Source organism: Salvelinus sp. IW2-2015, linkage group LG36, assembly GCF_002910315.2.
Source record: "Salvelinus sp. IW2-2015 linkage group LG36, ASM291031v2, whole genome shotgun sequence".
Classification (NCBI taxonomy): domain Eukaryota; kingdom Metazoa; phylum Chordata; class Actinopteri; order Salmoniformes; family Salmonidae; genus Salvelinus; species Salvelinus sp. IW2-2015.
In genome coordinates, this window is record NC_036875.1 from 27,154,341 (window position 1) to 27,169,786 (window position 15,446).

At 48.0% G+C, this 15,446-nt stretch overlaps 1 protein-coding gene across 7 annotated transcripts in view; it reads left to right on the forward strand.

Moving 5' to 3' along the window:
• LOC111959684 (LIM and senescent cell antigen-like-containing domain protein 1) overlaps positions 1 to 15,446 on the forward strand; it is an 83,071-nt gene that overhangs the window by 46,832 nt on the left and 20,793 nt on the right. For all 7 annotated transcript variants that reach the window (XM_023981441.2, XM_023981442.2, XM_023981440.2 and 4 more), the window contains exon 2: positions 5,834 to 5,993. In XM_023981441.2, coding sequence (XP_023837209.1) covers positions 5,834 to 5,993 — 160 coding nt within the window. The remainder of the gene's footprint in view (positions 1 to 5,833; positions 5,994 to 15,446) is intronic.

Consider the following 15,446-nt stretch of genomic DNA (forward strand, 5'->3'; position numbering starts at 1 on the left):
CAAGTGTGAATTGTGCGGTTTTAATGTCAAAAAATAGTTATTGCCTACTTCACCAATATTTTATTAAAATGTTTGCTAAAAAAGTAGTATGTAGTTCCAGTAGTTAGCTACACCACTACATGATAAAAAAAGACTACCAACACTACCAAGATTTGAATCTAGTTCAACTACCACCAAGCTACAGCAGAATGTAATGAAATGACTAGTTGAACTACATGTAGTTAGCTACTCCCCAACACTGATCATGAAGTATTTACCAACCAGCTCAGCGCCTCCTTCATAGTCTTTCTGTCTTCCTGTCTCTGGGGGAAATGCTTGAGGCTTCTGTCATTTCCTACTAGCAGAGCCAGAAAAGGGCTTCTGAATCCTTCCTTTTGTCTGATGTCACACCAGGGTCCTGACAATATGGCCCCTATATGTTCATACATTACACCAGACAGTGTGATGAGAGCTGTAGAGTATCTTGATGGAACCTCTGCATTGATTCCACATCTTGTGCCAATACGTTCTATGTGCTCTGGAATGTAGTGACTTACTGTAAATCAGATCAAATCAAACTTTATTTCTCACATACAACAGGTGTAGACCTTGCCGTGAAATGCTTAATTACAAGCCCTTAACAAACACTGCAGTTCAAGAAAGAGTTAGGAAAATATTTACCAAATAAACTAAAGTAAAAAATAATAAAAAGTAACACAATAAAATAACAATAACGAGGCTATTTACAGGGGGTACCGGTACCGAGTCAATGTGCGAGGTCATTTGTACAAGTAGGTAGGGGTAAAGTGACTATGCATAGATAATAAACAGCGAGTAGCAGCAGTGTAAAAACAAAATATTTACTAAATAAACTAAAGTAAAAAAATCTAATCTAAATGTAACACAAGAAAAGTACGTAACAATAACAAGGCTATATACAGGGGGTACCGGTACCTAGTCAATGTGCAGGGTATATACAGAGGGTACCGGTACCTAGTCAATGTGCAGCGGTATATACAGGGGGTACCGGTACCGAGTCAATGTGCAGGGTATATACAGGGGGTACTGGTACCGAGTCAATGTGCAGGGTATATACAGGGGGTACCGGTACCTAGTCAATGTGCAGGGGTACAGGTTAGATGAGGTCATTTGTAAAGTGACTATGGATAGATAATTAACTGAGAGGGGGGGGTCAATGAAAATAGTCCGGGTGGCCATTTGATTAATTGTTCAGCAGTCTTATGGCTTGGGGGTAGAAGCTGTTAAGGAGCCTTTTGGTCCTAGACGTGGTGCTCTGGTACCGCTTGCCGTGAGGTAGCAGAGAGAACAGTTTATGACTTGGGTGACTGGAGTCTTTGACATCTTTTTGGGGCTTTCCTCTGACACTGCCTAGTATATAGGTCCTGGATGGCAGGAAGCTTGGCCCCAGTGATGCAACTGGTCAGGATGCTCTTGATGGTGCAGCTGTAGAACCTTTTGAGGATCTGGGGACCCATGCCAAATCTTTTCAGTCTCCTGAGGGGGAAAAGGTGTTGTCGTGCCCTCTTCATGACTGTTTTGGTGTGTTTGGACCATGATAGTTCGTTGGTGGTCTGTAGTGTTGATCCTGCTCTAGGATGTACAGCTACTAGGCTGTATGATGAGGGAGGAAGGTTACAGTAGATAGACACCTCACCTTTTCTTCACCCATTCTTCTGTCTATCTGAGGGGGAGAGCAGTGCCGTGTGTGTGTGTGTGTGTGTGTGTGTGTGTGTGTGCGTGTGGTGTGTGTGTGTGTGTGTGTGTGTGACTTTACCCTGCCTTCATGTACATATCTACCTCAAATACCTTATTATTTTCTATCCTGATGTGAGCGTGTGTGTTTGTCTCCTGGGCACACATTGGATTTCTGACCTTTGAAAAAAGCAGCCCGCTTCCCTCCCTTCTCTTCTCTTTTTCTCTCTCTTCATTACATCAGGTCTGACTAATAAACAACACACTGTTTGGAGAGACCGCTCCCTTACTGTCACTGAAAAAACATTGGTATCCATTGACATGAACTTGGGCTTGAGTTTGTGTGGGACAGGGAGTAGCAGCCCTCCCTGTAGCTCTGAGATTTTATAGCGTGATGCCCTTATTTGAACTAATTTTCTCTCCTCTCCTCCTTGCACACACATACTGTACACACAAAGTGTCTCTCACATACCCTTCGCTATGGCTGCAAGTTGTCATCTAAACAGCTTATGAACCTGATGTTCCTGGTTCAGGAAGACCAGGTTCATAAGGGGGGACACAGGCTAGAGCTGCCGCTTTCAAGGAGCGGGACTCTAATCCGGACGCTTATAAGTAGTCCCGCTATGCCCTCAGACGAACCATCAAACAGGCAAAGTGTCAATACAGGACTAAGATTGAATCCTACTACACCTGCTCTGACGCTCGTCGGATGTGGCAAACTATTACGGACTACAAAGGGAAACCCAGCCATGAGCTGCCCAGTGACGCGAGCCTACCAGATGGGCTAAATGCCTTTTTACGCTCGCTTTCGAGGCAAGCAACACTGAAGCATGCATGAGAGCATCAGCTGTTCCGGACGACTGTGTGATCACGCTCTCCGTAGCCGATGTGAGCAAGACATTTAAACAAGTCAACATTCACAAAGGCCGCGGGGGTAGGCGGATTACCAGGACATGTACTCAGAGCATGCGCTGACCAACTGGCAAGTGTCTTCACTGATATTTTCAACCTCTCCCTGAATGAGTCTGTAGTACCTACATGTTTCAAGCAGATCACCATAGTCCCTGTGCCCAAGAATGCGAAGGTAACCTGCCTAAATGACTACCGCCCGTAGCACTTACGTCGGTAGCAATGAAGTGCTTTGAAAGGCTGGTCATGTCTCACATCAACACCATTATCCCGGAAAACCCTAGACCCACTCCAATTTGCATGCCTCCCCAACGCAATCTCAATTGTACGCCACACTGCCCTTTCCCACCTGGACAAAAGGATCACCTATGTGAGAATGCTGTTCATAGACTACAGCTCAGTTCAACACCATAGTGCCCACTAAGCTCATAACTGAGCTAAGGACCCTGGGATTAAACACCTCGCTCTGCAACTGGATCCTGGACTTGCTGACGGGCCGCCCCCAGGTGGTAAGGGTAGGTAACAACACATCCGCCACACTGATCTTCTACACGGGGGCCCCTCAGGGGTGCATGCTTAGTCCCCTCTTGTACTCCCTGTTCACCCACGACTGCGTGGCCACAACAGGGGTAGGCCTGATCACCAACAACGATGAGACAGCCTATAGGAAGGAGGTCAGAGATCTGGCAGTGTGGTGCCAGGACAACAACCTCTCCCTCAACGTGAGCAAGACAAAGGAGATGATCGTGGACTACAGGAAAAGGAGAGCCGAACACTCCCACATTCTCATCGGCGTGGCTGTAGTGGAGCGGGTCGAGAGTGTCAAGTTCCTTAGGGTCCGCATCTCCAACAAACTATCCTGGTCCAAACACACCAAGACAGTCATGAAAAGGGCACGACAATGCCTTTTCCCCCTCAGGAGACTGAAAAGATTTGGCATGGGTCCCCAGATCCTCAAAAGGTTCTACAGCTGCACCATCGAGAGCACCCTGACCGGTTGCATCACCGTCTGGTATGGCAAGTACTCAGCATCCGGCCGTAAGGCGCTACAGAGGGTAGTGCATACAGCCCAGTGCATCACTGGGGCCAAGCTTCCTGCCGTCCAGGACCTATATAAAAGGCGGTGTCAGAGGAAGGCCCCAAACATTGTAAAAGACTCCAGTCTCCCAAGTCATAGACTGTTCACTCTGCTACCGCACAACAAGCGGTACCGGAGCACCAAGTCTAGGTCCAAAAGGCTCAACAGACTGGTGAACAATTAATCAAATGCTATTTGCATTGATGCTGAACCCCCCCCCCCCCTCCCCCGCCTTTGTTTTTACACTGCTGCTTCTCGCTGTTTATTATTTATGCAAGGTTACTTTACCCCTACCTACATGTACAAATTACCTTGACTAACCTGTACCCCCGCACATTGACTCGGTACCGGTACCCCCTGTATATTAAGGGATCCTGAGTAACGCAGCGGTCTAAGGCACTGCATCGCAGTGCTTGAGGCGTCACTACAGACCCAGGTTCGATCCCGGACTATATCACAACCGGCCGTGATCGGGAATCCCATAGGGCGGCGCACAATTGGCCCTGCGTCATCCGGGTTAGGGGAAGTTTGGCTGGGGTAGACCATCATTGTAAATAAGAATTTGTTCTTAACTGACTTGCCTAGTTAACTTCTTTGGGGTAGGGGGCAGTATTTTCACGTCCGGATGAAAATCGTGCCCAGAGTAAACGGCCTGCTACTCAGCCATAAAAGCTAGAATATGCATATTATTAGTATATTTGGATAGAAAGCACTCTGAAGTTTCTAAAACTGTTTGAATGATGTCTGTGAGTATAACAGAACTCATATGGCAGGCAAAAACCTGAGAAAAAATCCAACCAGGAAGTGGGAAATCTGAGGTTGGTCGATTTTCAACTCAGCTCCTATTGAAGATACAGTGGGATATTGGTAATGTTGCACTTCCTAAGGCTTCCACTAGATGCCAACAGTCTTTATAACCTTGTCTGATGCTTCTACTGTGAGGTGGGGCCGAATGAGAGGGGATTGAGTAAGGTCTGCCATGAGCTGAACATGCGCTGACCATGCCCTGATCATGTTCATCTTCTGAAGAAAAAGTAATTCTCTGGTTGGAAGATTATTGGAGAATTATGTTAAAAACATCCTAAAGATTGATTCAATACTTCGTTTGTCATGTTTTTACAGACTGTAATATAACTTTTTAAACTTTTTATCCGTACTTTCCGTTGGACTTGCCTGCGCGTCGTGAGTTTGGAAAGTGTACTGAACGCTAGAACAACAAGGAGGAATTTGGACATAAATGATGGACATTATCGAACAAAACAAACWTTTATTGTSGAACTGGGATTCCTGGGASTGCATTCTGATGAAGATCATCAAAGGTAAGTGAATGTTTATAATGTTATTTCTGACTTCTGTTGACTGCACAATATGGCGGATATATTTTTGTCTTGATTTTTGCTCTGAGTGCCGACCTCAGATTATTGCATGGTTTGCTTTTTCCGTAAAGCTTTTTGGAAATCTGACACAGCAGTTGCATTAAATAAACGTTAAATAAAAAAAATATAGCCTCATTATTGTTAGTTTATTGTGTTACTTAAAAAAAGTAACTCTATTTTCATAAAACTGCATTGTTGGATAAAGGCTTGTAAGTAAGCATTTCACGTGATTCGGAGCATTTGACAAAGACATTTTGATTTGATTAGATTTGACACACACTGTCAGTGTGCATCTCAGTTAATGTGTTAATCCATAACAGATGGGAGGGTGCTTCTCCCATGAAAACCAAAAATTTAGATTTCCCAGATTCTGTGTCTGAAGCTATGATAGGCCGGGTTGGACCAAAGCCCACACTAGAAGGTTTAGTGGGAGCTGGTCTGAGAATCCTTATGTGTGTACGTGCCTGTATGTGTATGAGGGAATGTGTCAGCTCTCTTCACTCATTTACCCACCCTGATCTCCAAACCCTGAATACAACCTCCAGCTGGGTGTGTTGTGTAAAGAGAGACACTATTACTTCTGTGCGTTGGGTGATGATGTGCTTCAGCCGTGGTGTGGCTTGCCAATAGGGGTCAACACTGTGTTCCTTGTGACGTTACTCACTCTATGACCGGTTCTTTCCCTTTTTAGAAAAAATAAAAAGAATACTGAATGTAAACGCTCCTGTCTTCCTTCTCTCCTCTCTCTCTCCTCTCTCTCCTCTCTCTCCCCTCTCAGCAACATGGCCAGTGCCCTGGCCAATGCGATGTGTGAGCGCTGTAAGAGTGGCTTTGCCCCGGCGGAGAAGATCGTCAACAGTAACGGGGAGCTGTACCATGAGGGATGCTTCGTCTGTGCTCAGTGCTTCCAACAATTCCCTGAGGGTCTCTTCTATGAGGTGACGTTCACTTACTGTACCCCTCTTAACATCAGACACGCTCTCCTCTCTCCCGCTCTACCAATTCAATGGGCTTTTATTGGCATGGGAAACATATGTTTACATTGCCAAAGCAAACGGAATAGACAATAAACAAAAGGGAAATAAACAATAAAAATATTAGTAAACATTTCACTCACAAAAGTTTTAAAAGAATATAGACATTTCAAATGTTATATTATTGTCTATGTACAGTGTTGTAACAATGGGCAAGTAGTTGAAGTATGAAAGGGAAGATAATAAACAGATAAATATAGGTCGTATTTACAAAGTTGTCTGTGCTCCACTGGTTGCCCTTTACTCATAGCAACGGGCCACACATCTTGCTGCTCTGACTGCGCACTGCAGTATTTCACCAGATATGGGAGTTTATCAATGCTTGATTTGTTTTCAAATTCTTTGTTGGTCTGTGTGAGCTGTTGGAAATATGTCTCTAATATGGTCATACATTTGGCAGGAGTTTAGGAAGTGCAGCTCAGTTTCCACCTCATTTTGTGGGCAGTGGGCACATAGCTGATCCTCTTGAGAGCCAGGTCTGCCTGTGACAGCCTCTCTCAGTAGCACATGAGTCTGTACATAGTCAAGGATTTTTTAAATGTAGGGTTAGTCACAGTGGTCAGGTATGTACTCTCTGTTTAGGGCCAGGTAGCATTCCAATTTGCTCTGTTTTTGGTTGATTCTTTCCAGCATGCCAAATAGTTATCTTTTTGTTTTCTTATAAATTGGTTGGGTCTAAATGGGTTTCTGTCCTGGGGCTCTGTGGGGTCTGTTTGTGTTTGTGAACAGAGCCCCAGAACCAGCTGGCTGAGGGGACTCTTCTCTAGGTTCATCTCTCTGTAGTTGAGGGCTTTGTGGTGGTATGTGTGGGCATCGCTTCCTTTTAGGTGGATGCAGAATTTAACAGCTCTTTTCTGGATTTTGATAACTAGTGGGTATAGTCCTAATTCTGCTCTGCATGCATTGTTTGGGGTTTTGCTTGGTTCTTTGTCCTATTTTGTGAATTCTTGGTTGGTGAGTGGACCCTAGACCTCACCACCATAGAAGGCAATGGGTTTGATAACTGATTTAAGTATTTTTAGCCAGATCCTAATTGGGATGTTGAGTTTTATGTTCCTTTTGATGGCAAAGAAGGCCCTTCTTGCCTTGTCTCTTAGATCGTTCACAGCCTTGTGGAAGTTACCTGTGGTGTTGATGTTTAGGCCAAGGTAGGTGTAATTCTTTGTGTGCTCTAGGGCAACTGTGTCTAAATAGAATGTGTATTCGTGGTCTTAGCTACAAATTGATTCTAAATATTTTTTTAAATAAACAAAGCATGAGAAAATGTTGCTTTTGTTTTGTTTGTCAATAAGGGTGTGCAGGGTGTATACGTGGTCTGTCTAACGTTATTTTGGTAAGAAGCCAATTTGACATTTGCTCAGGACATTGTTTTCACTGACAAAATGCTGGAGTCTGCTGTTGATGATACTGCAGAGGAAATTTCCGAGATTGCTGCTGACACATATTCCAAGGTACTTATTGGGGTCACGTTTGTCTCCACTGTTGTGGATGGTGTGATCCTGCCTTGGTTCCAAATATTAGGGAAGATGCCAGAGCTGAGGATAAAGAGTTTAAGAATAGCCCATTTGAATTTGTGGTCTGTATATTTTATCATTTAATTTAGCATACCATCAACACCACAGGCCTTTTTGGGTTGGACGGTTTGTATTTTGTCCTCCAATGTAATTGGAGAATACTGTGGGTTCTGGTATTCTTTAATAGCTGATTCTAAGTTTGGTAAATTATCATGTATATGTTTTTGCTCTTGGTTCTTTGATATACAGTGGGGAGAACAAGTATTTGATACACTGCCGATTTTGCAGGTTTTCCTACTTACAAAGCATGTAGAGGTCTGTCATTTTTATCATAGGTACATGCAAATTAATTACTTAAAAATCATACACTGTGATTTTCTGGATTTTTGTTTTAGATTCCGTCTCTCACAGTTGAAGTGTACCTATGATAAAAATTACAGACCTCTACATGCTTTGTAAGTAGGAAAACCTGCAAAATCGGCAGTGTATCAAATACTTGTTCTCCCCACTGTATGTCCGAAAAGGTTGGAGAAGTGATTTATCCATACATCTCCATTTTGGATAGATAGCTCTTCATGTTATTGTTTGTTCGGTGTGTTCCACCATCAGACCTTCTCTCCCTCTCTACCATCAAACCCTCTCTCCCTCTCTACCATCAAACCCTCTCTCCCTCTCTCCCATCAGAGCATCTCTCCCCCTCTCCCATCAGACCCTCTCTCCTCTATCCCTCTCTACCATCAGACCCTCTCCCCTCTCTCCCTCTCTTGCATCAGACGCCCTCTCTCTCTACCTCTCTCTACCATCAGACCCTACTCTCCTCCTCCTCGCTCGGCACAAAAGACCCTCTCCTCTCGCCCTTCAGACCCTCTCTCCTCTCTCCTCTCTACATTCAGGCCCTCCTCCTCTCTCCCTCTCTACCATCCAGACCCTCTCTCCTCTATCCTCTTCTCCAATCAGACCTTCTCTCCTCTCTACCCATCAAGAAACACTCTCCCCTCTCTACCATCAGGCCCTCTCTCCTCCCTCCCTCTCTCTCCTCAAGACCCTCTCTCCCTCTCTACCATCAGACCCTCTCTCCTCTCTCCTCCTACCATCAGACTCTCTCCCTCTCACATCAGACCCTCTCTCCTCTCTCCCTCTCTACCATCAGACGCTCTCTCCTCTCTCCCACAGACCCTCTCTCCTCTAGTCCCTCTCTAACCCATCAGACCCCTCTCCTGACCTCTCTCCAATCAGACCTTCTCTCCTCTCTCAGCCATCAGACCCTCTCTCCCTCTCTACCATCAGACCCTCTCATCCTCTCTACCATCAACTCTCTCCTCTCTCCTCTCTAGCCGATCAGACCTCTCGTCCTCTCACTCATCAGAACCCTCTCTCTCTCTAACGCATCAGACCCTTCTCTCTCTCTAACCATCAGACCCTCTCTCCTCTTCAGACATACAGACCCTCTCTCCTCTCACAGTCAGAACCCTCTCTCTCTCTCCCTCAGCTATCCATCAAACCTCTTCTCTCTGCTACCATCAGAAACCCTCTCGTCCTCTCTTACCATCAGACCCTCTCCCTCTTACCGATCAGACCTCTCTCCTCTCTCCCCTTACTAATCAACCCTCTCTCCTCTCTCACCATCCAGACCCTTACTTCCTCTTCTACCATCAACCCTCTCTTCCTCTCTCCGCTCAGACCCTCTCTCCTCTATCCCTCTCTACCTAAATCAGACCTCTCCTCTATCCTCTCTCCCATCAGAACCCTTCTCTTCCCTCTCTACCATCAGATCTCTTCTCCCTCACATCAGACCTCCTTCTCCTCTCTCCCTCTCTACTATCAGACCCGTCTCCTCTCTCCTCTCTACCATCAGACCTCTCTCCTCTCTCCCCTCTCTACTATCAGACCTCTCTCCTCCTCCCTCTCTACTATGCAGCTACCTTCTCTCTCTCTCCCGTCTCTACCATCAGACGCCTCTCTCCCTCTCTCCCTCTCTACTATCAGACCTCTTCTCTCTCCTCTCTACGCCATCAGACCCTTCTCTCCCTCTCCTCTTACTATCAGACCCTTTTCCTCTTACCCTCTCTCCCTCTCTACCCATCAGACCTCTCTCCTCTATTACCTCTACCATTCAGACCCTCTTCCTCCTCCCTCTCTACCATCAGACCCTCTCTCCTTCTACCATCAGAACCCTTCTCTCCTCTCTACATCCAGACCCTCCTCTCCTCTCTCCCATCAGACCCTCTCTCCTCTATCCTCTCTCCCATCAGACTCTCTTCTCGCTCAGCCTCCTCCAATCAGACCCTCTCTCCCTCAATCTACCATCAGACCCTCTCCCTCTCACCTACACGACCCTCTCTCCTCTCCCTCTCTCCTACAGACCACTCTCTCCTCCTTCTCCCTCTAACCATTCAGACCCCTCGTCCTGCTCTCCCTCTCTACTAGTCAGACCTCTCTCCTCTCTCCCCTCTACAATCCACCCTTCTCCTCCCTCAACCCTCTCTCTGCCTCTTACCATCAGACCCTTCTCTCCTCCTCCCTCTTTACTATCAGACCCTCTGCTCTCTCTCTCCTCTCACATCAGACCTCCTAACTCTCTACCATCAGACCCTCCTCGCTCTCTCCCTCTCTACCATCAGACCCTCTCTGCTCTCTCCTTTACATCCAGACACTTCTCTCCTTCTACCATCAGACCCTCTCTCCCTCTCTACCATCTAAGACCCTACTCTCCTCTCTACCATCAGAACCTATCTCCCGCTCTACCATCAGACCCTTCTCCTCTCTACCATAACCCTCTCTCCCTCTCTACATCAGACCCTCTCTCCCTCTCTACGATCAGACCCTCTCTCCTCTCTCTCCTGCTTGTTACGTTCCCCAGTTTTGTGTTGTAGCTTTTGTCTTGATGGTGTTTCAGGAGATTAGTCCTGAGTTCTCCCCAACCAGCTGATTGGTCGACTCAATGGCATATGGACTGATTGGAGAGCTGACCCCCCACCTCGTCAAGAAGCAGCTGACTAATCAGCTAATTGCACCTAAGCATATAAAAGCCAGGTGTTCTGTTCAGCGAGGAGAGATGAAGGAAATTATAGAGGAGAGGAATAGGCGGCGAGATAATTGAAGGCCTGAGGAATGCCAGGAGAGTTTGATTGAAATGAGAGATATTTGTGAGAGAGGGAGGCTGATGCTTTGGCGGTAATACTCGTGTAGGTTGTTGTTGGGTAGCAGGCTTGCTATGTTCTGTGTTTGTTGTTCTTCTCGTGGCCTGAGTTTAGTTACTCAGTTTTTTGTAAAGTGTGTGAGAAATTTTAAATTATTCCGTGTCATTCGTTCCCAGGGGGAAGGGGAAGGCACTTAGGGGAAGTGCTTAGGCAAGAGGCCCGCGGCATACGATATACCCGTAGTAATTCATGTCTAGGGCACTACTAGGTAAGACTGGGCCGGAGCCACCCCCTGTATTTGGTTTAGAGGGCACCAGGGGGTGTTAAGTAGGTAAGTTAAGTGCGTAGGCTGGTTAGCTAGGAGAGGGGGAGCTTGATATCTATTCTTTGCTTGGTTCCGTCCAGCCCCTTTTCCCATATTAGCCGTGTAAGGAACATAAATCCTATAAACGGTACATTCTGCCTTGCGTCCTTTCTCCCACAAAGTTCATACCTCTTGCACTTCCCAGAGAGTTGGGTTGTAGCGGGAGTTGCGTCCCTCTCTCAGAGGCCGTGCCGTAACACTCTCTACCATCAGACCCTCTCCTCTCTCCCTTTCTACCATCACGGCCCCTCCCTTTCCCTCTCTCTTCAACCATCAGACCCTCTCTCTCTCTAACCATCTAGACCCTCTCTCCCTCTCTCTCTCCTCCCTCTCTCCCTCTCTCCATCAGAACCCTCTCTCCTCTCTCCCTTTCTATCATCCAGCCCTCTCCCTCTCTCCCTCTCTATCATCGCCTCTCTCCTTTCTAACATCAGAGTACCTGCTCCCCTCTCCTCAGTTCGCTCGTCCTCTTCTCTCTACCATCAGACCTCTCCCCTCTCCCTCTCTGCATCACCCCGCTCTAACTCCTAACTCATCCCTCTCTCCCTCAGACCGCATCACCCTCTCGTCCCTGTCTATCATCAGACCTTCTCTCTCTCTCCCGATCGTCTAACATCAGACCTCTCTCTGCTCTCTCTCCCATACATACCCTCTCCTTCCTCTACTCTCTCCGAATGACCCGTTCCTCATCCTCTCTAACATTCAGACCCTTCTCCTCTCTATCATCTAGAGCCCTCTCTCTCTCTCGCCTATCCATTTCAGACCTCTCTCACTCTCTTACATCAGACCTCTCTCCTCTCTCTACGTCAGAACCCTTCCCTCTCTCGTCAACTCTCCCTCTCCTACTCTACATCAGACCCTCCTCTCCATCAGACCCCTCGTCCTATACCATCAGCGGAACCCTCTCTCCTCTCCATCTCTACTACATCAGACCCTCCCTCTCACTCTCTAGCCTCGACTCTTCTCCGCTCTACATCAGAGCCTCTTCGTTCTCTGCTCTCTCCTCTTCCTCTACTGCTCAGACCTGTCTCTCCCTCTACAGTCTTCCCTCTCTACATCAGGAACCTCTCGCTTCTCTCCTCCTTCACCATCAGGACGCTTCTCCCCTTTCTAACATAGAGCCTCTCTCCCTCTACCATCAGCACCCTCTTCCGTTCTCCCCTCTTACCATCAGACCTCTCTCTGTCCTCTTATCTGCTTCTCTCCAATCAGATCCCTTCTTTCTCTCTACCATCAGCCCTCTCATCCTCTCTCTCTCTACCATCAGACCTCTCTCCCTCTCTACCCTACAAGCCCTCTCTCCTTCTAGCCATCAGACCCTCTCTCTCTATCCCTCTCTACCATCAACGCCTCTCTCCTCTATCCCCTCCAACAGACTTCTCTCCTCTCTACATCAGACCCTCCTCTCTCCCTCTAAACATCAGACCCTACTTCCTTCTACCATCAGACCCTCTCTTCCCTCTTCTCCTCTCTACCATCAGCATCTGTCTCCTCTCTCCCTCTCTTACCATCAGAGCCCTCTACATCAGACCCTCTCGTCTCCTCTCCTAACACAGAACCCTCTCTCCCTCTCTACCATCAGACCCCGTCGTCATCTCTATCCCTCTCTACCATCAGCCCCTCTCTCCTTTCCCTCTCTACCATCAGACCCTTCTCTCTCTCTACATCCAGACCCCTCTCCTCTCTACATCAGACGCCTCTTCTCCTTTATCCCTCTCTACCATCCAACCCTATCTCCTTCTCAGTCTTAACTATCAGAACCCTGCTCTCCTCTCTTCCCTCTCTAACCATCAGACCTCTCTCCTCTCTCACTCTCCCATCAGCTCCCTCTCTACCATCAGACGCCTCTTCTCCCTCTCTAAATCAGAAACCTCTCTCCTACCATCAGACCCTCTCTCCTCTCTACCATCAAGACCCTCTTCTCCCTCTCTACCATCAGAAGCCTCTCTCCTCTCGACCGATCAGACCCTGCTCTCCTCTCTTCCTCTCTACCATGCAACCCTCTCTCCCTCTCTCCCATCAGCACTCTCTCTCCCTCGCTACCAACCGGTCTCCTCTCTCCATCAGACCCTCTCTCTCTCTTCTACCATCAGACCCTCTCCCCCTCTCATCTAGCCACAGACCCTCTCTCCTCTACCTCTCACCATCAGACCCTCTCTCCTCCTCCTCTCCATCAACGATACCCTCTCCTCTCCTCACTCTTCTCTAATCAGACCCTCTCTCCTCTCTCCTCAACCCTCTCACCATCGTCCATCTGCTCCTCTCTCCTCTCTACCCATCAGACCCACTCCTCCTCTCTCGCATAACCTCGTCCCTACAGTCAGACCTCTCCACTCCTACCATCAGACCCTCTCCTCCTCTCACGCATCAGGAGCCTCTCTCTCCATCGATAGACCCTCTCTCCTCTCTTACCATCAGACCCCTCTGCTCTCCTCTCTAACCATCAGACCCTTCTGCCCTCCTCTACCATTCAGACCCTCTCTCCTCTCTCCTCTAAACCATCAGACCCTCTCTCCTCTCTCCATCTCAGACCTCTCTCCCTCTTCCCTTCGTCATACCATCAGACCCTCTCTCCTCTACCTTCTCATTCAGCCTCTCCTTACATCAGACCCTCTCTCCCTCTCTCAATCGCCCTCACTCTCTTACCATCAGACCCTCTCTTCCTCTCTACTCGACCCTCTCTTCCAGTCCACCTCTAGCCTTCTCTCTCTACCCCATCAGACCCTCTCTCTCCTCCCCTCTACCATACAAGACCCTCCTCTTCGCTCTCTAACCATCAAGACCCTCTCTCCTCTTCTACCATCACCTCTCTCCTCTCCTCTACCGATCCAGACCATCCTCTCTCTCCGCTCATACCACAGACCCCTTTCTCCCTCTCTACCATCAAACCCTCTCTCCTCTCTCTCCTCTACCATAGAACTCTCTCCCTCTCTACCATCAGACTCGCTCTCCTCTTATCTCCCTCTCTACATCAGACCCTCTCTACCCTCTCTACCATCAGACCCTCTTCTCTCCTCTCTACCCATCAGACCTTCTCTCCCTCTCCCATAACCCTCTCTCCCTTCACCTCTCTACCATCAGACCCTCTCTCCCATATCCTCTCTCAATCAGACTTTCACCTCTCACCATCGACTCTCCTCTTCTACCATCAGACCCCTCTCTCCTTTCTCCCTCTCCTACTATCAGACCCTCTTACGCTCTCCTCTCTACCATCAGACACCTTCTCCTCACTCCCCTCTCTACCATCAGTACCCTCTCTCCTCTCTCACTCTCTTACTACAGACTCCTCTCTCCTCCTTCTCCAACTCTCCTTCTCCTTACCATCAACCCCTCTCATCCTTCTCCCTCATCTACATCAGACCCTCTCTCCTCTTCTCTCCCTCTCTTATCACATCAGACGCCTGCTCTCCTCTCTCCTCTTTACTATCCAGACCAGTTCCCTCCTCCCTCTACATTCAACGCCTCTCATCCTTGTTCTCCTCTTCACCCATCCAGACTCTCTCTTATCCTCCTTCTACCAATCCAGACCCTCTCTCCCTCTCCCTCCTCTACCATCAGACCCTCTCTCCCTCTCTACCTCAGACCCTTCTCTCCTCTACCATCAGACCCTTCTCCCTGTCTCCTCAGCCATCCAGACCCTACTCTCCTCTATCCTCTCTCCAATAACCTTCAGTAACCTCTCTCTATCCTCTCCAAGCGCACTCTTCTCTCTCCTCTCTACCATCAGACCCTCTCTCCCTCTCTACCATCAGACCGCTCTCTCCTCTCTCCTCTACATCAGACCCTCTCTCCTCTCTTCCTCTCTACCAGCAGACCACCTCTACTTGCCCTTCTCTCCTCCCTATACGACCTTTCTCTTCCCCACCTCCTTACCTCAGACCCTCCTCTTCTCTCCTTTACCTCATCAGACCCCTCTCTCCCTCCCTCTCTAACATCAGACCCGTCTCTACTCTCTACCATCAGACCCTCTCTCCTCTCTCTCCCTCTCTACCATCAGACCTCTCTCCTCTCTCCCTCTGTTCTATAACCTTCTCTATCACAGACCCTCTCTCCTCTACCATTCAGACCTCTCTCCCTCTCTACATCAAGAACGCCTCTGTCCCTCCTCTACCATCAGACCCTCCGCACTTCCTCTACGCATCAGACCCTCTCTCCCTCTCTTCCTCTCGAGGTAACATGCAGCTTCATCATCCCTACAACCTCACCATCTTAGCACCCTCTCTCCTCTCAGCCATCAGACCCTTCTCCTTTATCCCTCTCTAACCATCTAGACCCTTATCTCCTCCTCTCACCTTTACTATCAGATCCCTTCCTCTCTCCTCTCTAACCATCAGACCTC